Below are 27,589 nucleotides of genomic sequence, written 5' to 3'. Positions count from 1 at the left end.
AATCAAGGAACCCAGACAGATTTAATACGACGAATCTTTTTCTGTATGAACGCGTCTGTATGGTCGATACTCATTCGAATCCGATCAACAAATCGAAGCGAGAAAGCACCAATGCTCACCAGCCTTTAAATGGTAAAGGCAGGGATAAATTGTTTTGGCTCCGCCTCGTAGTAAAATAAATGATCACAAAGATACCGCCTGCTCGTTAAAGTCAATTCCGCGGAGGTGGTCTCCAGCCTCCGTTCATCTTTCTTTTTTAAGATATTATTCGTTATATATTACTCGAAATGTATAATTTTCGGTAGAACCGAAAGCTAGGAAAGCATAGTCCGTTGACAGAATTAATTAGTGACTGAGATATAAATATAATTCGCGTTGGCAGATAATAAAAATCTTCTCGATTTACATTGAGAGAATTGCATAAGATTTTTCTAATGGAATATTTTATTTTCTTTGAAATTTATCCCATATTCCTTCGAAGATGGGATTCATCAATCAATAAAGGATTGACTGAATTTTACCGTAGTAAAATTTTATTGTAAGTAAATATGTACTTAATATACTATCCAAAGAAATATGTTTTAAGATTTAGTAAATTTTTATTCAGTGTGTGAATGAAAAAAAATATATTCTCTTATAGAAGTGAGAGGGTTAATGGCAGCGATCGCCTTCTTCTTATTTGGCGGCATCCCCGGTGTCGATCATTGGGCTCCTCGTACATCGAGGAAAGAGGAGGCTCAAGTAGGAGGCGAAGTAGGAGGAAGTGAAGTAGTAGGAGGACCTCCACCACCACCACCGACCGGCAAATCCTGCGGGACTGCTCCGACGGACACCTGTAAGCACGCAGACTCCCCGCCGAGCCGGACGTACGGTGCACGGTGAAAGTTTGCCGAAATCGCAGCAGATCCTGAAGGATCCTGAGACGTACTGTTTTCCGTCAATTTTAACAAGAGTGGTATCTCTTGTGTGTCTCTAAACGCGTGTTCAACGAGCAGTCTTTCTTCTTCTCATTCGCTCATTTGTGAGTCATCGTGCAAAGAAGTTTCGTATCTAAGAAGACTTTTCACTGTTTCTTGAGACATTGTTCATCTTAATTAAGTGATCCAAAACTGACCCAAATTCGTCATCCAATTATTTTTGAAAAATTGATCGAGTCAGTAATCAAATGCGAATGTTAAATATGTAACGACGTCGATGTAGGATCAAAGATTTCGGAGTGGATATATATATAAAGGACACAAATAAAAAGAGAATTTTCTCTTTGAAAATGCATTAAAGATAGTTCTCAAAAACATCGCTTCTTTTACACGAAACAGGAAAGTATCACGAAGTATTTGCGAAGCTACGTAGAACGATGGACGCGATAAAGAAATCTCGAATCTTTGCGAAGCGAATCACGCCACATCGAGGGATGATCGGCGGCGTTTGAAAGAACGGAAAGAAAATCGTCTTTACGATATTCCCAGGACGGAGAGAGACAATGTCAAACTTTTAGAATGCGAAACGAAGAAAGATGTGGATAAAGAAGCGAAGCGGTGCTAAAATCTGGCTACTGCTGCTCGTGTTGTTGCTGGTCCAAGATGGCAGATGTATAAAATGGCTGTAAGTATTCCAATTCACTTTTGCGAATATTATTCGACAGTTCTTTTAAGGCTTCTCTCGTTATGCTCTCTTACAATAAATCTCCGCGATAGAATCTATCATCGTGCTGTGCGTTTCGACATTCACGAACTCTGAAATGTCAATCGGATTAGCGCGATCGAAACGAGGGAAACTTGTCTTATTATGTAAGAATAATCTTTAATCAATTTCTTTTTTGTTACGAAAAGAGCAGTGGCGCCGTCAGATGTTCACTTTAAGCCCAGATTTTTTATCATGTCATTTTCATTTATCGCGCTTTAATCTTCTCTCTCTGTTAGAGTAGGATTGAGATTTTAAATATTTAAGATGCACCTAATAATTTTATTTTTTCTAATATTAGATTTAAAAAATGATTTACATTAGATAAAAATGTTTATAATTTCTTTTATTTGCACGGAAATATCAATTTCGCTGGAGTATCTAAAACTTCAACTAAATATAGGGTAACTCCGGCAAATACGCCGCGCAATTCTGGGATTTACGCCGCAGAAGTCAGAAAAAATAGAATCCCACCTGTTTGGGATATACGGCATTTTTAGCGAGCGGGATTTATGTCCAAAGCATACAAAGTGCGCAGATTGAACTAAATATGAGGCGCCTCAATGAACATATATGAAATATATATCTCATGTCATAATACTTGTAATATATGTAGGAAGATTGTAATTATTATTTATTACTTCATACATATTTACCATTCTTATTCCTTAATAAAACTTTATAGACACATTTTATAAGTTATTATGTCATTGTACGTCTTATTTATATGAATTATTTGTAAATTTTTCATGAGCCGTACGTACTCCCTCTCTCCCTATGAGTAACCATATCTTCCACTCCTATGGGATATACAGCAAAAATGCAAGGGTTTCAAAAAGTTTATTTTTTAATATGAAAAATAAATATTTCGGATTTCTAATATTTTTTTCATAGTAATAGAGAGTACACAGTTTTTATTGATATAGTTCGTTTACTATAAACATAGTAAATAATACATAATAAATTAAGTTTTCGATAGGTGCGGCGTATATACCGGAGTTACCCTAGATCTGAAAATAATGTTAAATTAAATTATCAAAATAGTTAAGACATTCAAATTGTTGCTAGAACGTCAGAATCTTTTGCAGTATTGCTCATCATACTCAAGTTTCCTACATAATTTTATTTTTATGGTTCTATAAAATCATTTTTAAATTTGTATTTACTTAATTTTTAGATATTTCAGCAAAATTGTTCCTTCCAAGTAAGAAGAAATTAAACTGAGAAGGAAAACGTTGAATTTGTGTAATTATAATGGCGAGCCAAAAATACATAGCTGATTTGCAGGCAATCTTTAATCGTTTGGTCAAAGTAAAGACATCCAAGAAGTCCTCCTGCGAACCCTCGTGATGAGTCCCATTTGCACTCTCACGTTCGCTCGCGGTGGCTTCGAATGAGTTCGAAGATTAATGTTGGTCCGTTAATAAGAAATAAATAGATTAGTGGTTCGAGGGAAACGCACAAAGTGCGTGCGAGGTAGAGACGTAGCCTCTCGATTCTCGATCTCGATCATTATTTTCCTTGAATCGTAAGGAGATCGGGGGCGAGATTTAGGGGGCGATTCTCGGTCGATAAATTTCGTACTCTCGAGGAATAAAGATATCGTCGGTGCTGCTTTATGGGCTGCATAAATAGACGACGATGCTTCACGTTCGTTATCCCTTGCCAATACGTTTCGCAAATGAAAAGCAGATGATTACTACAGTGCCGGTTTTAGATACCTCGCCTTGCGGCCAATTTATCGCAGCGCTTTTTATTTTTTAGACCAGCCAGCTTTTTTAATTATCAGCAGCAGAAGTATTTTTTATGATTTTTCTTTCTTAAAGCAGAAATGACGTTTTAAAATAAATTTATCAGCGAGCTTTTTTCTAAGAAAAAGTATCTAAAAAACTTTTTTCATTTGTTGCTATGTCACTTTAGACCAAACTTCGATAGGCTAATCTTTAGATTTAATTATTCTTGATCATGGAATAATTGCATACACATACACACATAAAAAGAATAACTTTATCGAACTAGTAAAAATTTTTTAGATATAGACTTAAAAATAATTTAATTGGATCATCAAATTAGGAAACTTAAACATAATGAACAATGCTGCAAAAAGTTTTCAGCAATCAGTTTGAACATCTAAAACAATTCTTATACGTAATTATTTTTTAATACTCCTATCTATACTTAGCCAACTTTTTAAATATTCTAGCAAAACCATTCTTTCTGTGTATACATAAAGATCAGTAGAATAATAATTATACAGACAAATAACGTGTAAGAAAGTTCATTATTGTCTTGCTACAGACATCGTTATTTGTCTTTTCTTCATTTCTTCATTCCACTTAGGATTGTTCCGCAAGTTGTTTCTCATCACTCCAATTTCTATCAATCATCTCAGGAATCGTTCCTCTCATCTGAAGCTGCGCACGGACGGAAGACTGGTTAACATTCGAGGCAGTGCGGTTGGTTGTTGGTTAACTCTCTTTCCTGCGAAGAATTCCATGGTCTCTGGATATGCGTTAAATTGTCGTGCGATTCGTAGGGGTTTCGGCGAGAAGGAGGGAGCGATGTGAGGATCACCTTGAAATGGGGTGGGAAATGAGAAAAACGGAAACAGAGAGAAGGTTGAGCGGCGTTGGATGATGAATGGCGAAGTGATGGTGGTTTTGCGTGCAAAACCAAAATACGGGGGAATACGGTGCTAAGGGGTAGAAGGGCAGTACGAAAGGAAGATGATCGAGGAGTGGCACGGGGATGGAAGATTAGGGGTTGCCCACGGAATCGTGATTTATAAACGACGCTTTCTAAGAACTGCGCCCCTTGAAGCGAGGTCTTCTTGTTTATAATTATTGCAGCCGACGTTGACGGATAATTTCGAAGGGTGATCCAAATTCTCACCGCTTTTCCTTTGTGAGTTGAGTGGTCATCGATCTCGTTAGCTTAGGGAGCGTCCAGCGAGTGTTGGACGATGATCTTTCTGTATTAAGGAGTGCCGCCAAGACTTGATGTTTTCTCTGAAAATGGTAGAGCTTTAAACGAAGAGAAACGATGGGTATCTTGAAAATAGTGGCACCGATAGTTTTTCAGGTTGAAAACTAAGGAAACTTGGACAAGTCTCAGAGATATAGATAAAAGTAGACACGGAGAGAATGATTTTGCTAAAATATCTAGAAATTTAGTTGGAGACAAAAAATAATTTTATTAGACAATCGAAATAATTATGTAGAACGCTCAAGTATAGATAATGCTGCAAAAAATGTTGATATTCTAGTAACCAGCTTGAGCCCTACATAATTATTTTGATAGTCCAACAAAATTATTTTCACTTTGTAAACTTTTGGATAACTTTAACAAAATTATTTTCAGATCTAGCTAAATTTTCAGATACTTTAACCGTATAAATAAAAACAAAGAATAAAATTTTTTACAAGGATTGCAGTTTTTTTTTACATTTTGTAGAGCATGCAGTATTCCCGATACAATTCTCTGATCTCGCGATTAAAAAAAAGTAGCAATCTATTCTGCACGGGCGTCTTAAGAGTTCATTAATCATCATCTAAAAGATCGAAGATCATTGCTCATGGCTTCGAGACGACGTCACAAATATTTTCTCGCAGAGTGATCCGCGGCTCTTTCAGCGAGATCACGAGCAAGGATTCCTTCGCCAGGATCGAGGACAAAGATCGATTTATAATAATTTACGCGTAGCCCTCGACAAGCGCCCGCAGGGTCGCGCTGAATCACACGCGAGTCGCTATTTATAAGATCATTCTTGACGAAGCGATCTCTACAATGCATCGCTCGTAAATCACGCATTCTTAACGCAAGAAGCGAGTTGGAGCAACGAGGTGGATTGTATCGGTGCGATGGTGGAATTCGCGCGTCCCACGCGACGAGATCTAAACCGCGAGTCTCGTTAATTTGTCATTTGAAACACCAACGTCAAAGAGATTACAAACAAATTGATGCTAATTACGAAACAAACCTCAATCAATGAAGTACGATACTGTATAATTAATTAAAAGCAAAGTATTATAAAAAGCATTGAAATACGATTGATTCATTGGAACAAAAAGAGATTTGCTAAAGTATCTAAAAATTTAATTAGATACAGATATAATTATATAAGACGTGATGTAAACAGTTTTAACATCCTAGCAATCAGTTTGACCGTTCATAATTATTTTGATGATTTAAAAATTATTTTCATTTCTGTATCTAATTAAATTTTTAGATATTTTACGAAAATGTTCTACTCCTAAGAAGTACCATGTCATCGCCGATTAAGAGCGATGACAATCTAGGCCAGTATGAATTTTTTTACATTTCCTTTCCGTGTATTTTTTAATATTTTTTATAACATCCTCATGCTTTCTTGAAGAATACAGTTCCAAATCGTTAATAATAATTAATATGCGCAAATATATACGGATCTGTTGTGTTCGAATGTTCGTGGGTTCAGGGTGGCCGAGTCGATTTCGCTTCTTTTCTCATCATCCCGGATGAGCGCCTGAACAGCTTCTCTTTCAGCCTCCTGCAAACGGAGAGACTCGTAGGCGCCCGCGCCTATTATCGGTCTCGTAAAAACTACGCTTTACGATTCCACCAGTCAAAACGAATTTCGAAAGTGCAGCCGGTCAATAGACCGTTTCAAAACGTCGCGACCTTTCCTTTTTCTCGATGAAGAAACCGCGTCATGCATTTTCATAAGAATGTCGCATCATGAACGTCCGTGAACTTCTCACTGTTGCGGGAGCCACAATCGTCGTAGAAACACGTAAAATGAGACAGCTAACGATGTGGATATCAAATTGTAAATTGGTAAAAAATGTCATTATTTTTCTGGACGGTAGCGACTGTCTGAAGACTGTGCAAGATTGGAATGGGAAATTGTCTCGTATCTTACTTGCTTTATGTTACAAGAGTACGATTTGTGTTTTACAGAGGAATTATTTCACAATATATATGAACAATATACTCTGGTCTAAAAAAAAGTGTTTTTTTTTCCACGTAACACGATCAAATTTTTGTGAAAGAGCACGAGTACTCTGGCGAAAAAATTTTTAGTAAGTAATTGTGTTTATATCTATTTATAAAGAGTTGTGTCAATGCTTACAGTATTTATATTCTATTGTATATCGTATCTTCATTGTATTTCGTAAATTATTAGCTGCATTGTAATAAACAATTATATCACGTACTGAGGCATGCCGTAAATCACTTTGCTCGTTTCCACTGCTGTCGCATTTTACATTCCTATGAAATCTCGATAGTTCTTTGTATCGAGTTTCACTTCATTACTGCAAGATATTTATCTCACGTAAATTATTCATGTCTTATTCAGTGTTTATCGTACGTTGTTATCATCTTATTTAATCAGCCAATCGACTAATTTAGCAGTGCGAAATTTTATAGTAGCCAATTAATTTTGCAATAAAAAATATACTTTGACAATCAAATCCTTCGTTGACTTTTAACATTCCCAACGTTAGTTAACGTATATACCTGGTGCAATCTTAGAAATTAATTGAAAGTAAACTGCACAATGTCGCTTCAGGCATTGCGATTGGCCTGACGTTCTACGCGCTGTCGCTGACAATTAATTATCTAACGCGTGATAGCAAATAGTCATGCATTCGTCTTGAGAGAGTGGCTCGTAAATTACTTGGCGAAGCTGCGGGCTAAGTAATGCATAACACAGCTTAAAATCTAGCCGCATAAGTAGCCTGTCATGCGTTAGCATTTCTGCTAGATCTGGTCTGTCTACTTGCAAATAACTGCACGCACCGATTGCCCATTAAATTTGTACTTCGACTGTCTTTCCGGGTGTTAAACTATCAACCTATAAACATGTACCTTGTTAAGCCTCGATATTGCCCACAAGAAAGATAACTCAAGAGTGCGATAATCAAAGTTGAAGAGTCGATAATTATCTTAAATATTGAACAAAGCATTAACTTATTTTCTTAACGTACTTCTCAAAATTTCTTATGATATTTCTTACAATATGATGTGTCGGCAAGACATTGTCAAAATTGTAAAAGTTCATTTTATTGTGAATGGGTTATAAGTGTTCTATTCACATACTAATATTTGTGTAGAAAGTACTGTTATGGAGAAAAATGGATAGTACAATGTAAGTACATTGTGCAATTAGTTCTTTTACTTGAACTTACAATATTTTGAAATTTTAACAACTTTAACATAATTTTTTTTTGCAAATTAGAATTATTTAATTAAAAACTTTTGCAAAAATTGATTAGTCATATCGTCTCATATATCGTTTAAAGCGAGTCTAAAATCATAATTGGGATCTAACGTGACAAAAATCATAATTGGGACCTAACGTGAACGCCCGGTTACGCTTTCTAATTTTCGACAAGTGTATGTTATCTCTTCACCTGTCATTTATTAGAATCTCGGTAGAATTATTACTTAACTTTTATAGTGAAAGCAAAATCTACTCTTGAAGTGCACACACATTTATTAACTTGGAAAAGATAAATTCGACACTGACTAATGAATAATTTGCCTTTCACTACACGCACTTAATATTGGACGGAAAAAAAATAAAGTTAAGATCATCCACGTTGGTGGTCGAATTTGTCCGAGATTTAATTCCTATTTTACATTCGAGCGATCAATTAAGATATCAAGCCGATAATCGATTCTCGCGATACAAAACACGGCACGCAACATTTATTATTTTGTCAGCGAATTATGCGTGAGTTCTTCGTTAGTCGATACCGGATCGCCGAAATAATTATCGCGAAGTAAAGCTTTAATGAGCTGATAATTTGAATCGGATATTTATGGCTCGTAAAGAACAAGCATCGTGGAAATTCTTAGACCGCTCTCGGGAGAACGTTTCCCTTCTCCCTTCTCGTTTCTTCTTTTTACGAATAACGATTCGCGGGGCAAAGCTCGAGAACTTGCGAAGCTTTACACCCTTCATACATGCGGCTTTAACGAGCCGTGCGTGCGAAGAATGTGCTTGTGTTACCCTCATAAAGAGACGTAATCTTTTACTGCCATCCTTGTAGAATATATTCTTTTCTTTGTTTTTTTTTTGTCGAGATATATTTTTACTTTGATGCAGTCGCAGTCAAAGCATCTCGCGAAAATATCTATTTATTTCATGGGAACTTGTGAATTCAATATTATTTTCTTAAGTAGGTGGTCTAAAGATACGTATGGTCTAAAGATAGACCTATCAATAAGAACCCGGAAGATCCAACCATTTGCTGCGGGGCAAGGCATCGTGATTTCACAATAGGTCGTAAAGCAACGCGAGTGTACGCTCGCGAGCGTTTACGCGGAAATTAGATTCTCCGGGTTGGGTCGTAACGCGAACCCCGAAATGTCATCGGGAGGGAATGAACGAGTTTGCTGTGACGGTAATAACGAATTAGAGAACCGCGGGCTTTTGATAGGGTAATTCCGAGGGTAGGCTCCGTGACACCGGGGTTGGCAATCCGGCCATTCTCAGGGTTGTTATGTCTAGACACAGCGGGGCCACGTGCACGGGTCATTTCGACTTTCAGGTGTCCGTAATTATTATCCCCAACGTGCGCTCTCTCGCGCGTTGCGAGCCGAGAGTTTTAGCTAGCAACCCGCGGCACTTAAATGCGAGCCCTTTTCAGTCTCGCGCCCTATAATTTTCGAAATTCACCCCCTGATTTACGGCTCCGCACCGGGATTGTCTACCAAAAGTGGTAGATCGCTCACGGCTGTCGGCTCTTCGGTTTGATCGCCCGACAGAATTGTACATACTGAATGTTCCACCCCAAATTCCACGGTCGCATGTTTTGGAGGTGAAGAAAACGAGATTCATTCGTTCTAAAAATTCTTATTTATGAGACCGTTTGCCGTCGAATTTTCACAAACATAAAAACTACAATCTTCGACTATGTGTGACATATTACGAGAAGCAAATTTTTCATGTAGAATATATTTTTTTATATAAATTTAAGCTTTATCTCTAAATTTTTATCTCAAATTTTCTAATAAAGTCCATAAAGATTAAAATTGAGATTGGATTTAAATTTGATAAATCTAGTTAAACTAGATATAAGTTTTTCTTTCTTCTTATTGATTAAATTCCAATCCAATTTTAATCTCTGGTCCAAGATGGGCATGATACATCAGATGCGTTTAGATTTAATTTTTCTGTAATACCTAAATTTCCTAAAGCTTTTGGCAATCAATAAACAGAGTTCTTTCGGTGATAAAATTGCATATTTAGACAGAGAACATTGTGTTTAGCGGTCTCGGTCGCACAAGCGACACGCATTCATGGACCAGAGAGGCGTGCACCAGTGCGAAGAGCGCGGGGCTGTTGGAGAGGAAACAGGCGAGGGCATGCAGAGCTGCACCGGATGTGATGCCTGCCTTGGTACAAGCCGCTAAAGATACGTCAACGGTATGCCAACAGGCCTTCAGACATCGCAGATGGAACTGTAGCAGCATCGAGCGCGCGCCTGACTACACACCTGAATTACTTACAGGTCTGTTAACATGTTATTTGCCCAGTTTTTATACGCTTTTTGTACCATGTATGCTAATTAAATTTCATTACCATAAACTTATATGATAAAATATTTATAATTTGATTAAATAATATTATATCCTCACGAGTGTAGTGTATTGTATAGTGCATTTTTTACTCTGTATTGTTTATCTTATTTAAATCAGTTAAAATCCTTAGAGAAATTTAAGTAATTTATTTATTGTAGGTATACTAAATTGGCTGAAAATTAATTACTTATTTTAACTATTTAATTACTTGTATTAAAAATACTTTTTTAATGTAGTTAATACTCAAAATAAGTAATTAAACACTAACCAATTTAATACTTACTATAATAAATTTTTCTAAAAAAATTTTATATTATTTTTTACGAGTATTAAAAATAAATTTTATAGCACCGGTGATCGTTATAGCAATCAATGTTCTTGACAAAAACTGAAAATGATATAAAATGTTCGTATAAATTCCTCGAGAGAGATCCAAGTATGATAATTGCAAAAATTGATTCCTTGTTTCGAAAGGTATTAAAGATTACAGTACGAAGAAAGTTAACAAGGAAAAAAACAAGATATTAGATTTCTCTCGTCTGAAGATTTGCAATTTTAGAATTAGCACTGATTAAAAATTAAGTATTTAAATAAGAAAATACGTTGCCTATCGACTTCGTTCATAATAGATTTATAATCGCTGATTTTTGCACAACGGAGGGACGCGAAGTAGATGAAGGTTTCTGATGGAAAACGTATCGAATATCCTTTGAGGAATTCTGACGTAAATAGGAAGACCTGGCGGGCGCGTCTCAATTAGCGATCATTAACAAACCGTAGCTCCCTACGGTCTTCATCCTTCCTCTTCGCGATCGGGCCTCCGTTGGATTAATCGCTCGCGTTTCACGATGATTATATTGTAAATAAAAGTGCGCTCGAGAGATCGAGATATTCTCCGTTAATGAGAAAACTGAGAAGCGCCAATGAGAGATACATTATACGATCACGAACGTAACCGTTCGCCGTTGTATTTTCTGCTCTCGAGAATACAATAATCAGCTTTTCCTCAATCATCTTGATTGACGAAAGAAGAAAGAATTGCATGGTTTTTAATTCAAGAACGTTACGACAAAATCTGATTTGACATCGTTATAATATATTAAACATAATCCGTGCATAATTGTTAAATTAAATTGAAATAAAGATTGAAGATATATTATGCTAATACTAATTATTATACGAAAGAATGGTTTTGCTAAAAACATCTAAAATTTAGCCAGATACAAAATAAAGCTAGATTACAATCTAAAAATAATTTGTTGTCAACATTTTTTTACAAAAGAATGCATCACGCTTAAGTTTTGTATATAATTATTTTGATATGAACCAAAATAATTATTTTTAGAGATCTACATTTAACTTAAATTTTAAAATATTTTTCATACGCGCTCTTTAAAATCTTTAGGGTGGAATCTAATTTTAAAATCTCACTCTTAAAAATTGAATCTTTTTCAACACTGGTTCATTTCTTCGTCATTCTTTAGAATTAGATTCCACTCCAAAAATTTTAGAGAGTACGTTTGTTTTCATATTCCAATGAGCACATTTATCGTAGGAACGCGAGAACAAGCCTTCGTCTACGCGATGTCGGCCGCCGCTGCGGTTTGGAGGCTCGCGCGAGGATGCGCTTTGGGGAGCTTGGCGGCTTGTTCTTGCGCGACTCCACCACGAAGAGAGCCACCCTCGCCATCCGCGCTTATCTCGCCCTCATCCTTCACCACCATGTCCGTCTCTTTCGACACGCTGTCCGTAAGGAACTCCTTCAAATGGGGCGGCTGCGGGGACGATGTGAGATCCGCTTCAAGGATGGCCAAGCGGTTTCTTCAGGGTGCAACGCCGCCTGGTACCGGAGGGACCGCGAAGTTTATGCACGCGGTCAATATGCACAACAATAGAGCGGGTCGGAGAGTGAGTGTTTGCGATATCGCCAATGTTGATAAGTAAGAAGAGCATTAGACGTACAGGTGGTCTAAATTATTTAATTGTTTTTCATTATTTCTGAAATTCTATAGAGTTTTGATATATCAAAAAAATGTGATAAGAAAAATACTTTGAATCAAGATTTTGACTACATAAAAAAATAAAACCAATAAAGGATTCTATTGAGTATCTATCTTGATAAAATCATTTTTCATTATAAAGCTCTATCAGTAAGCTGAGAGGCATATTTCAAATTGAGATTTTGTCTAATTGTAAGTAGACGAATGAAATCAGCCAAGGATTCTATTCTTGATTTTCGGAAAGAATGCGATATAATCGCGATTAACGTTTCGTCCGATAGGCGGTCGAGCAGTCCTTGACTTTGGAGTGCAAGTGTCACGGGGTGTCGGGTTCCTGCAGTGTGCGTACCTGCTGGCGTGGTCTAGGTGCATCGGGACCATCCGCCGCCGGAAGCCGTTTGCTACGCAGATACGCCACTGCGGCGGAGGTCAGGCTGAGATCTGGCGGCAGATTGCCGCCTCTGTATCACCACGATAATCTGCTCTATACCACCAAGAGTCCCGATTACTGCTTACCCGATAAGAAGAGAGGCAGCCTCGGCACGATAGGCAGGTCAGATGCGTTCATCTTTCATGCAATGCGTAAAATTAATATTTTACTATTTAATAAAGAGTTTACTATTTGATAAAGAGTTCAGAAGTCTTAGGCTGGTATTCATAATCGGTTCTTATATTTAAGATCGTCTTAAGACAGTTTTAAAATGTAAGCCAATCACAGAGCAGACCGTGGCATCTTAAAATATTATTTCAGACGGTTTTAAATTAAGAATAGTCTACGAATATCGGCCTTTAGATATCTCTATGAAGGTTTAAATTTAAAAAAATGTATGAAATACGCAATTTCAAAGATGATTATAAGGTATAATCGTAAATCTTAAATTCAGGAAATATAAATTCTTTTTAAATATATTCGGCTTTATTAAAGTAACGAAAAAAAATGACTTTGCTGAAGTATCTAAAAATTTATTATTAGGTAAATACAGAATATAATTTTGTTAGATTAAAATAATATTGTAGAAAATTCGAACATGAAATGCAAAAGTTTTGACATTCTAGCAATCATCTTGAGCGTCCTACATAATTATTTTGACAATCAACATAATTATTTTAACAAAGTTATTTTTAGATCTGTATCTAGTTAAATTTTTAAATACAGTAAAATCGTTCTTTTCATAGAAAATACAAAAAATAATGGGAACATTACTCTTTTTAAAACGAATATGTTTTCAGGATGAAACTCGTTGATGCTCGTAAGTCGGTTTAACGTTTACTCGTTAAAAACTCTTAGTTTACGAGCTCGTGCGATGTATAAGTACATAATATAAATTTTAGTTTTGATATGGTCGAGCGAATAAGTATCGCGTAAAGAGGCTCGAATTGCATTTTAACGTGCCTAGTAGTGCACGAAGAAGGATTATCAACATCTATTACGTGAAAAGATCTTTCTTCATGCGACTGCCGTTCATTAACGAAGGAACAACGAGCGAAGAACGTGATGAGTTTCACTGCGAACGATGTCGATTATCGCGTTAACTACATCGTTAAAAAAACTGGATGTATGGGCAACAAATGTGCAATGTTCTTTCTTGTAAAAAGCAGGAATCGTTTTTCCTTCAAATATTTTGATTCAAATAGTCTTTTAAACTAACAAATAAATAAAAAGGAGAGAGTAGAAGTTTAGCTAACACTTAATGGTGCGAAGATGCCCTCTTGGTTTCTCTCATTCTTTAATAAGAAAAAAATGAGGACAACTTGACAGGCAGAAAAGCAAGATGGTGGCTTCATATGAAGGGACGTAAAGGGAGAGACAGGATGTAAGGATCAGCCGACTACTTTTTTTCGGTAGCCGCGGGCTAAAGAACCTTCTTCTTCTTCCGAACGCAGTAGTCCATACATCCTCGTGATAGGTCGTTAACTTTTCTTGTAATGCGTAAATTATTTATCTTCTCGCGATTTATCTATTGGAAGCAGTAGAAACAAATAAATCTAGTTACAGTTCTCGAAAATTGTTCTTTCACTGATTTTGCTGAAAGATCTAAACTCATACAGCACAAAAGCTTGTAGTAACATTGATGCAACATTTGCAATGTTACTGCAATATTATTAGAATGATCTGTGCTATAAATAAGAAATTTTGCTGAATGCACAGATCTGAAAATAATTTTGATAAACTATAAAAAATTACTGGAAACTTAAAAATAATGAGTAATATGCAAAATATTCTAGCAACCTATTCTAGCAACCAGTTTGAATTTTAAACAAAATTATTTGGATGGTTCAGCAAAATTATTTTCAAATTTGTATTCAGTAAAATTTTAGATTTTACAGCAAAATTGTTCTTTCCGTGAATTGATTTGCTTAGCTGAATCGTTAAAAGCAAATTTCAAGAATCGATGTATCCCCTTTTATGATTTTTCTTACAGAATTAGCGCGTAATTTTGTTTCGTATAAATGCGTCTGTTAATAGTGAGCTCGTGCGACTTTATCGCACTGTCCTGATCTGGTTATAGGCAGGCATGTAAAAGTGCGAAAACCATTAGCACCGTCATAAGCTCAGCTTTTATGAGAGGTCATCGTTGATTGCGACTTCCCTTTAAGCCCGCTTTTACTCATCTCAGTCGTAATCGAAATATTCCGTCGATCGTTATTTTCAAGGCAGTATCGGTGAAGATCTTTCCTGTATATTATTTTACAGCACTTTTTGAAAAAGTCGTTATAACAATCCTTCATAATCGCTAACAATCTATGAAAAACTAACTCGAATAGTTACGGCCAATTTTACTTTAGCAATGCAAATCTGTTCTTTTTTATATGTTAACACTTCTTGTGTGTTTTTTACGAATGTAAAATATAAATCATTTAAAATTTGTCTACAAAAAATTGCTTTGATTAAAAAACATTTTTATACAATAATAATTACACATCAATATAAATTCTTAATTCATTAATCTTTTCCAATTCTGATTAATTTGACTGCCGCTCAAAAGAAAAACAACGAAAAGAAAAGAAGCTACGTTCCCGTAAAACGTGGATATTTTTCTCATGAATCAGTATTCATATATACAATGAGAAAAAATGTACTAAATTTTAATAAATATTTGTTCAAATATAGTACTAGATGTACAATATTATATTAAACGTAAGTTTCATTAAAGGTAATCAAATATATTTATTTGATACAAAAACCATTAATTTAACTATCATATTTATTAACTATCATTTTTATTTAGTAAATATTTATTTACTGTAAGTGAATGATAAATTAGTGTTATTCATACAAATATGTATTACAATGTAATACATTTTTGCTCATTCTTATTTCAAGACCATCTTAAATAATGTCTTAAGATGCTAGTATGGTTCTGTGATTGGTTTATGATATTTTAAGCCTATACTTAAGATGGTCTTAAATATAAGAATCGACTACGAATACCGGCCACGGTATCAGCCGGAGGCGTCAGGCTGTATCGGGTGCTAATAAAATTTCCTTATCCTGTTCCCTTCTTTTCGTTTCTAGGGAACGTAATGCCTAGCCACACGCGACGAATTTCTTTCCGATTCTTTCGATCTCGGTTAATCACGTCGTAGCAGATAGCCAGGTTTATTTATGCGAGCGTGCCAGTAATTACGTGTGTGAGGCGAGAATGAGAGAGGAGAAGATAGGACTCTCGGAGATAGGATGCGTCTCGCCATCCAGACGACGCTCGGTCGTCTCGAACCTGTTCTCGAAACCGAATGAACACGCGTGTTTTACGATGCCTTGTTCGACAGACTGTTCGCCGTGCGAATACCGTTACGACAGGATCCATTCACGGTTTTATTGCTATTCTTTTTCCGCCGCCACTACCGTCTGAGAGTGTTAACGTTAATTTTTGCTACATGCGAATTAGCGCTACCGTTCAAAGAGCTCTTTTCGGCAAAAATGCTTTACAATCTCCCGAAGAGTTATTGTGTCGCGAGATTTTTTTATGAATATGGAATGGATATTTCTTCGCGAATTCAAATTGAATATCGAATTGTCATTCTGTAAATTCTTTGAAATGGAATCTCACTGTAAAGATTAGAAATTGAGTCAGTTTTGAAAAAGAGTGGCTCAATTTTCAATTTTTAATAAGCTTTCACTCTTTAGAATAAAATTTACTTTAAATTTTTTAAAAAGTGAAGTATAGTACATATCTAAAACTTTAGTTTATGATCTGAAAATAATTTTATTGGGCTATCAAAAATAATTATGTAAGATGCTCAAACATAATGAACAACGTGTGCAAAAAATTTTGACATTCTAATAACCACCTTGAACGTTCTACATAATTATTTTGATGCTCCAACACAATTATTTTCAAGTCTGTATTTAGCTAAATTTTTAGATACTTTAGTAAAAAAAACTGTTCTTTCCGTGTAATACTTGTTATATATTCCTAGAACATAAATTATTTCGAAATGAAATCATTGTATATTGAATCCTGCTCGTTTAGGTCACACTATTACAGGATATACAATATATTAAGTAATTTATCGTGAGCGCACCAAAGAAAGGCGCGAACCGTATCCACTTCGGAAAGAAAGGCGGCATTTGTAACACTGTGATTGCATTCGTCACGGATTTTCCGGCGGTAGAAAGGAGACGGCTCTCCATCATCCTCCAATTATCCACGCTTCGCTCTGCGTGAGTTAAAATCACCCACGGCATTCCGGAGATGATAATCAGGATCATAAGATGCAGGAAGTGATGGACGCACGTGGCAGTTCCGATGAGTCTTTTATCTCGGTCTATAAATCGCGCCTCATTGTTCGCGTTTCGCGTTGCAAGAAACGGCGCGAAACAGGATGCTCGCACAGATTACGTATTGGATGTAAGATGTATAAATAAAACAATATCCTTGCGTGCCGACAATGAATATTATTTTGTTGTAGATTTAATGTTACATTTAGCCGTTAAATCCGATTGTAATTTGCAAGAAATAATAAAATACGTAGTGTTGATGCGAAAAATTTATCGCTTTTCTATTAAATTTTAGATAAGGAGATCTAGAATTTTCTAAAAGATGGTTAAAATGTTTTTAAATAAATATAAATATTTCTAATTGAAAAAAACTTTTTTAATACTTCAGCAAAACTGTTCTTTCTGTGAAAATATTGATCTCATTTCAGATTGTGATTTCATCTCATTTAAAATTTGATCATAGACTCAGTTACCTAACAAAATGGTTTTAAGATATTATAAAAATCGAGAACCCTTCCGAGTATCCTTCGTCCTATGAATATGGACGATTTTTCCTAGTTTCACGATTAATTGACGATCTCATTGGTTCATTAACGAACAAACCAACTCTCTATTTATTCGATCAATTAATATATCTCGGCCTATCTAGTCCGGATATTAGTTTCTTTCGCCACGAATGCGATTTCACGCGTAGCTATCAATTCCGCGACGGGATTTATCAGCGACGCGCAACGTGCTTTTCTTGCTCTCTCCCTGACGACGCGCGAACAGGATCCGATAATTTCGTGAGAGACGATTATCGTGGGCTCTAATCCGACGTTTGTTTCGGACACGCCGATATTTCATTCGTCGAACGCTGATATATGGCGTCAGGTTCTTTAAACCGCCACCGACTCGTCTCGCCGGTTTACAGCTTACAACCCAGTAATTATAAGCCCGCGTATAATTATACAAAGTGGGCGTGGCGAATGTTTATCACGCTGTGTTCGACCAGTGTTCCGTGTCACGACGTAACGCTTCTCGAGAAAGATCCTTTTCTTTTTCTTGACACCGCGTAATCTACACGGTAGTCTCGATCGCCCGCAAAAGCGAGCATCTTTTAATATCTTTACGACATCAGAGGCGGGCGTCATGCAAATCGATTAATAATGGAGTCCGAGGAGCTTTAACGAAGTAACCGGAGGAGAAGTTTCGACGAGACCATTGAGATAATACAGTCGACCGTTACGGACCGTGAAGATGAATAACACTCTTACGAGTACACTAATTACACGTTTTCTCCCTAAAAGAAATGAGAAAGATATCGCTGTCTAATTATGGCAAACATGAAACCTAATCCGTTTGTAATATCCGGTATAATCGCGATCAGATAAAACGATAGTATCAATAATAAAATAGTTCGTTATATTGCTGTTAGGAAAGTATATATATTGTATACGTGAAAATTAATTTGAATAATATTTCATCTTAGATGATATAAATCTTTTCAAACCTTTTTCCTTTTTGCGATACACCGCGCTGATCTTTATTAATACTTGACTATTTATATTTTATATATTATTCGGTTGATTCATTGCGCTGAAAATAGTAGCTTATAATTATAAGTGAACATCATTAGATCGACAAGAATCAAATAAATCAAATAAAAAAAGCATTTCCATTTTTGGTCGAAGCAGATTTATGGTGCTATGCTTATCAATGTTCATGTATGTAAATTTACTAATATGTAAGTCTATACAAATATATTTGTAAATTTATAGATTTACAATTATAAGTAGATATATATTATATATATTAGATCGATAAAGATACATCAAATAAGAAATGTTCATAAGCCTACATTGTAAGATTCTTTAATATGATTAGTTATACATTTAGATCCAGCAAAGAACTTATATTATATAAAGGACTTATACAAGAACCAATGCAAAGCTGCTTTTACTGCTAAAAACGCAGTCTTGATTTTTAGCAATGGCAGTGAATTTTGAAAGTCAAAAGAAGTACATCATTAATATATTTAATATATATTCTGTAGCCATGATTACGAGGTGGAAAAAAATTCTTTTGCAGACAATGCAACGGCAGCAGTTCCGGCTATGAGGGCTGCGAGTATCTTTGCTGCAGCCGTGGCCACGTGACCAGGACTGAGCAAATCTACGAAAGATGTGACTGCAAGTACATCAGCTGCTGCTACGTCAAGTGCAAAACATGCAGCCGGATCGTCAAGACGTACGAGTGCAATTAAGAATGACATGAATTGTCCGGGACAATTGGCGACGGAGATGTGTAATCCACTTGATGAAGAAGAAATAAATTCGCGTGCGTGAGCGCGTTGCAAATTAAGCATAAAATTAATTAATTAATTTGGCGAGATGCGTTCGCATGAAAGTCCCAATACGGGATGATAATTATTTAGGCGATAAATTATTTACCGCTTGAACGTGTACAACTCTCTCTCTCTCTTTCGCGTGGCGGTACGTAGTAAAAAGAGTTATTTATACCGTGCTACTTGCTATTTATTCGATGTGTGTGCGTGCATTGCGGCAGATGATTGCGAATAAACGCGTTCATTCCTGCTGACAGATTCGCGGAGTTAAATGTAAATCGGCGTTATCGACGTCGATGTGTTATCGTCGTCGCAACCTCGAGAACGTAGATCAGAGCAGTGTACATAGAATGCTCGATATTTCGATGTAACCTACATTTACATTCTGCAAATACACGTTGCTTGGAAATGGCAGCCGAATTTATCCTTTTTCCTGATTCTCGCAATATCTATATATGTATATACAATTTGACATACGTTCGTGTCGAATGTATGTACGACAAGATTCAATTTCCAAACTGGAAAACTTGCGTTTGATTATGAATAATTCAGCAGCCGAGAGGCAAAGCGTCGCGAATTCGTTTCGATGGAAACGGCGATCAGATAATATTTATGCCTTGAGAAAAAATTTCTTTCCTACTATAAATGAAAGATTTATGCTTACGCCAATTTACAGTTAATCAATATGATGCACTTAATAACTAGAACTATTTTATGAGTAATACTGATAAGTATCGCTTTTTATGAGACAATGAAATTATACTACCAATTAAAACGCATATTCTTTACGAGAACAACATAAATGTGTTACATTAATTATACGAATTTGACATTTCGTATGTTTATTAAAACTATATTTATTTGTTAATTTATGAAAACTCAAATAATAAGCGAGATGTATGTTTGCGACCATCCTTTATTTATTATTGCAATGCAACAGACCTTTAGAGAAATTTATTAATACTGTAAATATTAAATTAATTAGTGATTAATTATATATTTTTGAACAAATTATATATTTCGATTAAAAGTGCATTACTAAGAATAGTGCTTTTAATATTCAAAATAATTATCACTAACTATATAATTCAATCTTTCATTATCTATAAGATCTTTGAAGTTATCATAGATATATATATATTTAGATTGTAAATTCTAGCAAATAAATTTAAATGTAAAAAGTCAAAAGTAAAATACAATTCAACTTGTATGATGGTAAAGATCGATTTGCCCTAGTAGCAAAATTTATTTATTGGCGTAACATTGTTTAACATATTCCCATGCTAAAATTTATAATATCTCGTCATTAATGAATTGTACTATTCGAGTGTTGTTAAAGTTTTGACAAATCTCTCTCTCTACTAAATTTTTTTTAGATTTATATATATAACTTATATACATACATACATACATATATATATATATATATATATATATATATATATATATGTGTGTGTGTGTGGGTGTGTGTAATCTGAAATAAAAAAATTGCTGTTTTTCCAAAACACTTTTTGCTGACAAAAAAAATTAAAATTCCATGTTGTCGACGAAGGATTAATATACTTACAGTACTAAATTTTTCTAAACGGGAAATGTTGCATTGTAAGTAAAACAATGTTTCAATGTAGATATCAATAAGTACAATCTCTGTAAATATTACCCGTTTCCAGCTACTTCTTTCTTCCTTTGTGATATATACTGCGCATGTTGATCCAATCTCTTGGATAATCGATTCGCGTAAATTAAAATAATTAAGTAATCACGATTGATTTGATCACAATTCCGAATCTATCGAAATTCGAAATGGCGAATGACGGTGAAAGCGACAGATTTCAGAAATTAGTGTTCAGAAACCCATCAAAAATGTCATCAATTTGTCCAATAAAAATTTTCTGGGGATTTTTCAGAAAACAAATCCTATTGGATATTGCACATTGAGAGCTTGATGCCGATCGTAGATGTCGTAAGGTCTGTTCATGTTGCTTGAAATCTCCAAAAATTTTTGAACTTAAAATAAGAAAGATATATATTTAGGCATTGAAGAGAGCGAATATGCTGAATGCAAAAAGTAACGCGAACAGATCATAAATAAATTGCTACTAGGAACACTAGAATTTTTTCCCGCGAAAAAGTGCAAACGTTCGTGACTGCCGAGTGCGCGAAGTGCAGTTCGAAGGGACAAAACACGATCGCGCCGTTTCGAAATTTTGAAATCGCGGTCAGTTACTAAGAACGCGTCGTGTTGATTATACGGGTTCAAGTTGCTTCGCGTTTTTTGCGATCGAGAGACGGTTTCAACCTTGACGGATCGTCGAAAAGTGTTCTGCGAGGTACACATCGCGACGCAGAATTGCCGACGAAGTTGACGACCCATCATTGCTCTGAGCCTCATCCGAACTTTCCGAAAGTTCCGAATCTCCCGCTCTGAAAACCATTTCGCGCACGTCGTACAGCCCCCTTTGATCTGCGTCATCGTTCTCTTGCCGAGAAACTTCATCGAGGTTCAACATGGCCAGGTATATATATATATAACGCACATTTTGATTATTAGTTGCAGTGCGCAGCTGTACGTTTTTTACACACAACATTGGAATATACATATAAACTTTAGAAATGTACGTAATGGCGACAGCCGTCATTTCGAGATTTTACGGCACTCCACTAACTTACGAGCGAAATAAGAAATAATTTTTATTGCTGTCTTTATATCTAATATTGATAGCAAAATTGAATTATGAATACTGATAGAAATACTAATAATATAGAAATACATATGCATTATAAAAGAGATTGATGTATGTTATTGTTGTCGGGATTGAAAAATATTTTCGCGCGATGATTTTGATTGCAAAAATGCTCAGTATGTCAATGTGAGTTTGGTTTCCGCATTGCTGTTATTCTCTATCATGTTCTCTTCCGTCTTTATGTCTAAATCCTTAATAAACTCATACCAATTTATCCCTTCACCGCAGTCCGGTTCTCTCTCCGATGCCCACCAAAGTGCCGTCTGCAAATAATGAATAGTTAAGAATAATGCCTCAGAAGATTTATCTCCTGTCTTATATTTAAATTTTTCTTTTTTACCCAAGTTTTTCCATTAAAAAAATAAAATAAAGCTTGATTAGCACAAATACAATCTTCAAAAATGATAGAAAATATAATAAAATATCAGAGAAGATTATTTTCAATATATAAATTATTATATATTTTATACAATATAAAAATATATAATAAAAATATAATATATTGTAAACAATATAATAAAAGAATATATGGAAAAAATGATGAATTAACAGCATAAATCTAATAATTCTTTTGATCCACTATAATAAAATGAATACATGTTTTGGTTTTAATAAAATATTATTTGTTTTATATTAATAATGTAATTAATTTAATAATATTATTATCTCAATTAGACTAATGCTGTTAATTCAACATTGTTTCTTTTTCCAGAGAGTAGAAATATAACAATGAGTCAACATACTTTCACGTTCACGGGTGCAGTGGGTGGCAGGGGATCGATTTTCACGTTCATGAACCGCAACAGGTCGTTATAATCAATTGTACCATCTTCAGCTTTATGCAAGCTTACAGGAATCATAATGAGTTATAATCGGTATCAGGTGAAATGCCTTTGATCGATTAAGTAAATTTTGTCCAAACTTACTGATCCAGCATGGAATTCAACAATTCCACATCGACGGGAATCCTGCAACCGCGCAGAATTGTGTACAGAGATTCCCGAGGTAGAAATCCAGTTCTATTTTCATCCCAATGATGTAGATCCTCCTCCAAGCGATCAAGATCGTGCCACAGGAATCGGTGTAATTCCATGTGCAGCAAACATCTAAAAATAATTATCGATTTGATTAATTATTACACTAACTATTACACTATTTTAACTATTTATAATATAGAAATCGTTAATATCCTAACAATGGAAAATATGTAAGGATTATCGATGGGAATTAAAAATTTAATTATAAGAATTCTTTATATAAACCCTTCGTTTTATTATGTATACTGTTTACAATTCAGAGAAATAATAAGTGACTTATATTTTCTAAAATCTTAGATCAAAGAAATTTTATAGGAAATATAAGTCAAGACTTGCTATTTCTCTAAATTGTAAACAGTAACGAAATGCCAAAGATTATATATAATAGAAAGTTTTTAAATATTTTTTTAAATCCTTAATTTCTGTCGGTATCCTTACTTCTTTTCCACTGTCCCACAATAATAACAAGAACAACAACAACAACAACAACACAACAACAATAATCTCTTTTCTCGTGTCGACGATGCTAGAAATTACTCCAAGATCTCGAACGGAAAAAAATTGATTATTATATTGATCAATTGACCGAATCATTCAAATGTGATTCATTAATTCTTTCTCTGAAATATCGGAAAGATTTTTAGCATTGTAGGCATGGTTTCAGATTAAGAGATTCACATACCTCACATATTCTCTCGATCGATGTTCTATTTTCTCTTGAGACGAATAATGTCGAGCAATTGTGATCATTTCGTGTTCCGTTATCTTGTCTCCCATATAGCGGCGCAATGCCTCTCTGTAAATATAATTTTAATCATAATAAACACGAAGATGATGCGGAAGGAAGGATAAATATTTCACACCCACTTGAGCTTTTCGTATTCTAAACTTCGAGTATCGTCTTTGGTGTCTTCAGGCGGAGCGTACAGTTGAATAAACTCTTTGTAAACGGGCTGTAAACTCTCTCGAAGTTTCTCCATTATCAATTTCTTGTTCGCTTTGGGAAACTGCGAAGAAAGTTTATTCCTTCCTTAGTATCGCATACATAAACAAGTCAAGCTTGGAGGATCGTAATTTTATTGCAATATTTGGACAGAACTTTTTTATGAAATGGCTATAATTTGTTTAACGGATAAAATATAGAAACGCACCTTGTCGCAATGTAACTCCATATAACGGAGGACATAAACATCTGCAGACGTAATTTCAAAAAGAAAGTCGTACAGGTTTAAGCGTGCTCCTATATAAAAATCGTGTGATTTGTAGTATTCCGGTTTCTTGCTCGTGAAAATATCTTGATCAGGTAACATTATTGGCATCCGTTTTTGGAATAAGGATCTCTGAAAGCCTGATTTAATTTTGTTACATTTTAATGTTATTCTAATATTTTGTTTCTATTTCAATTTATTCACTATATACTTCAATTCATTTAATATATGCAATACATTATATATGTAATACATTTTACTACTACTATTATAACAGTATAGCGCCCATAGTCACTTATAAAAAAATTAGTAAATTACATTTTTTAATGTTAGATATATTTGGAATAAATCTTTTATCAATATAATTTTTTCCAAATTTTTTATGGGTATACCTGAGTTTTTTTTTCCCAATTCGAAAATAGATATCGTATCGTCCATGAGGAATACTCTTATAATGAATTGTCTTTCTTCATTTTCTGGAATTTTTGATATCATTTTCGCTCGGAATCTAAAGACGTGGCTATTAAAGCCCTGCCTGAAACGATAACAAAGAATAGAAAAGCTAGACCAAACAGGAAAGAAAGCTAGTTTTGAAGCATGTTGCTCGCGACTCACTTGTCGCAATACAGAAACCTCATGAAGTCTGACTTGGGCCGTTTCGGTATTATCGCAAAACAGTTTCCGAGAGAATCCTCGTAAGATCCGAAACCATTGTAAGGTGGTATATACCTCTCGAGCTTCTGGTACATTTCGGCTTTTCGAGGCCTTATCAGAGGAGTGAAGTCGTCCAAGCCATACTTCTTTCTAAAGATTATTAAAGAAATATGTGGAGTCAAGCTCTGATAGGAACATAAAAAAATTCTGTGTTATTTTACCGATAATATTCTTTGGTAAAAGCATCCATGTTTGTGATGATAATTCTTCTCCCGAAAACATTAATCTCTGCACCGATACCCAACTCATTATCTTTGTAATAATCGGCGGAGATCTTGCCGGTATTTAGAGAATCCACCAAGTAATAACTGTGCCTTATATTCTCGCCTAATACATTCAGAACCGTGAAATGATTTTCTGCGCCAATTGGTTGCAAGCCACTATAAAACTGGAAAGACAATTTTGAAATATATGTAAAAAATTAGATAATTATTGGAACAATGATGTAATTTTATGATAATATATTATTTAACATAACAGCAAAATTTAACATAGCAAATTAATGATTTTCGATGAAATCTGTGAAATCTCGTCTCTATTTAATGTTCATTTCTATCAATATAGATTAATCTTAGTTTGATTTATTCTCTTTATCTTTTTCTAATTCTTAGACCGAAAAAAGAATCAAAAGTAAGTAATAAATTCTACTTCTAAAAATTAGAAAAAGATAAAGAGTAAATTAAATCGAGATTAAAATTAATCTATAATACATTGGTAGAAATTAATATAAATATCATACCTTTGGTATCTTCATTCTTTTAACAAGTATTAAACCAGAATCTCGACCGGCGTTCGGCGATATATTCTCCTTGATTTCCATTGTATTATCAGATAGATAATAATACAGTTCGAGATCATGGATAATACCGTGAAGACTCTCGGTATCGTCCCAGTAACCATAAAATCGGAGCACCTGCTTATCGTACTTTAAAAAATTCCCGAGAGTATCCACTAAACGATAAGGCTTTTTTGGAAATACTTCCTGCGATATTAATCGCGTCATAATATAAATTTTGTATAATCAAATGTTAAGTGTTTGCCATAAGTTATTAGGCGTGATTTCATTAACGTAAATTTTATTTGCGTTATTCTGTACTTACAGCTTTTCGAATTTTATCATACGGATCCTTTGGTATATCTATTGGATCGGGCACTGGTATTCCCATACGGTTAAGGAATTGCCTCGTGAATTTGTCACAATCTACAATTTTATATACTCGTCCATATATCTCGGGTTCCTTGCCGACATTTAAATCGAGTATATCATAATATCTGTACTTCACTGGATCGGGAATCGGTATCCTTTGGCGTCTGACCAAGACACCTTCATATCGAAAATTAATACAATTGCAGTACATATCACTTTACATTGATAATAATGAAAAATATCTATTTCGATTTTTCTAAGATAAAAGCATAATAAGATGCAAAAATAAAATGTGCCGCTAAATGAATTACGAAAATGAAATGCACCGTTGAACCTTGCTCAAGACCACTATTGTCCACAGACGGCTCTACGATTTTCATTGTTCCATCCTCTAGGAAAAAGCTAATTTTCACCACGCGAATGTGGAAAGCTGTTTTCCATTTCTCTTGTACAGTCTCTTGGAAAAATGCTTTGAACATGAGTCTCTAAAAAGTATGATTAAAATAATTAGCATTAATTAACATTAATTATAATCAATTTATAGTTTGAGAAAAAATTTTCTTAATTTTATTTATTCATACATTTTACAATTATTATCTAGAATATTATGTTAAAGAAATTTCTTAAAAAGTACTGCATAGAATTTTATTTTATTCATCCGTACAACGTTTTACTATAATTATTATATAAAATATTGAAGGAAGTCCTTAAAAAGTATATAAAATTTCATGAGCTCATTTACTGTCAATCATACTTGGCTATCATATGTAAGCCACGACGGCATTTCTGGTTCCTCCCCTTGGGGATAAATGGACGAATAACGGTATGCTTTCGTATCCGCTTTCTCAGATAAATAATTAACTCCATCGTGTAACTTGTTGAAGAGTTGGCTTTTGTGAAATCTTGTTCTACCAAGCTGCCAGACATATTTACGATGTAAATCTTTCTCTTTTTGCGCACTAATATTTCATATTGCGCCTATATTTTACATTGACATGAGCTATATTCTATAACATGCTTTTTAACGTATATAATAGTGTTCGTAATAACGTGGAATTTTACCGATACCGTCACAATTATATCATGAATATAAAATTACTCACGTTTTTGTCGACGCTAAATCCTGGGAGACAAGGTAACATCGATGTCCGTTGCATACTGATAAAAATTCTATCAATTCACAGTTAAATTATTGCTTGAATTATAAATTCGTTACAAATGGCGCAAAGAGAATACACGATTGATATAAAAAACTTCGTACTGTGAGAATGTTACTGATAAGGAACGAATACCATGTTCACGTTATATCATTTAGTTTCCTTGGTGATCGTTGGATCTATACGGTAATACACAGAGAAAAATGCACGACTTTTTTGTACAGAAGAGATAGTGGCTTCTTATCTAATTACCGATGTAGAGACTTCAGTTGTTCACAAATT

At 34.8% G+C, this 27,589-nt stretch overlaps 2 protein-coding genes across 2 annotated transcripts; one reads left to right on the top strand and one right to left on the bottom strand.

Moving 5' to 3' along the window:
• The first annotated feature begins 833 nt into the window (after window positions 1-833).
• LOC105146334 (protein Wnt-11b-1) lies at window positions 834-19,219 on the top strand. Its single transcript, XM_087408722.1, has 6 exons — window positions 834-1,021; window positions 1,317-1,602; window positions 9,940-10,181; window positions 11,807-12,159; window positions 12,533-12,804; window positions 19,045-19,219. Exons 2-6 carry the CDS (start codon window positions 1,514-1,516, stop codon window positions 19,217-19,219), a joined length of 1,131 nt encoding a protein of 376 aa, XP_087264848.1. The 5' UTR covers window positions 834-1,021; window positions 1,317-1,513.
• A 1,589-nt stretch (window positions 19,220-20,808) lies between these two features.
• On the bottom strand, window positions 20,809-27,566 carry LOC105150803 (EF-hand domain-containing family member C2). The gene is made up of 14 exons (XM_011064134.2): window positions 27,254-27,566; window positions 26,905-27,066; window positions 26,485-26,635; window positions 26,104-26,327; window positions 25,743-25,985; window positions 25,165-25,391; window positions 24,905-25,093; window positions 24,682-24,824; window positions 24,233-24,429; window positions 23,949-24,088; window positions 23,764-23,877; window positions 22,971-23,150; window positions 22,788-22,890; window positions 20,809-22,307 (listed from the first exon to the last, which is right to left on the bottom strand). The coding sequence occupies exons 1-14, from the start codon at window positions 27,305-27,307 to the stop codon at window positions 22,158-22,160; spliced, it is 2,277 nt and encodes a 758-aa protein (XP_011062436.1). The 5' UTR covers window positions 27,308-27,566; the 3' UTR covers window positions 20,809-22,157.
• Window positions 27,567-27,589: the final 23 nt, after the last annotated feature.

The sequence above is a fragment of the Acromyrmex echinatior genome, chromosome 8 (genome assembly GCF_024713525.1).
Source record: "Acromyrmex echinatior isolate Ae372 chromosome 8, ASM2471352v2, whole genome shotgun sequence".
Taxonomy (NCBI): domain Eukaryota; kingdom Metazoa; phylum Arthropoda; class Insecta; order Hymenoptera; family Formicidae; genus Acromyrmex; species Acromyrmex echinatior.
The sequence above is the reverse complement of the archived record's forward strand: the minus strand, read 5'-3'. Positions and strand labels throughout refer to the sequence as shown.

Bases quoted from the DNA above. Each gene is read 5' to 3' on its own strand.
- LOC105146334 (XM_087408722.1), top strand. From the start codon at position 1,514: ATGTGGATAAAGAAGCGAAGCGGTGCTAAAATCTGGCTACTGCTGCTC. The intron at 1,603-9,939 runs GTAAGTATTCCA...CATTGTGTTTAG, and splicing joins GGCAGATGTATAAAATGGCT to CGGTCTCGGTCGCACAAGCG. The intron at 12,805-19,044 runs GTCAGATGCGTT...ATTCTTTTGCAG, and splicing joins AGCCTCGGCACGATAGGCAG to ACAATGCAACGGCAGCAGTT.
- LOC105150803 (XM_011064134.2), bottom strand. From the start codon at position 27,307: ATGCAACGGACATCGATGTTACCTTGTCTCCCAGGATTTAGCGTCGAC. The intron at 24,825-24,904 runs GTGAGTCGCGAG...TTATCGTTTCAG, and splicing joins AGGTTTCTGTATTGCGACAA to GCAGGGCTTTAATAGCCACG. The intron at 24,089-24,232 runs GTGCGTTTCTAT...CTTTCTTCGCAG, and splicing joins TGGAGTTACATTGCGACAAG to TTTCCCAAAGCGAACAAGAA.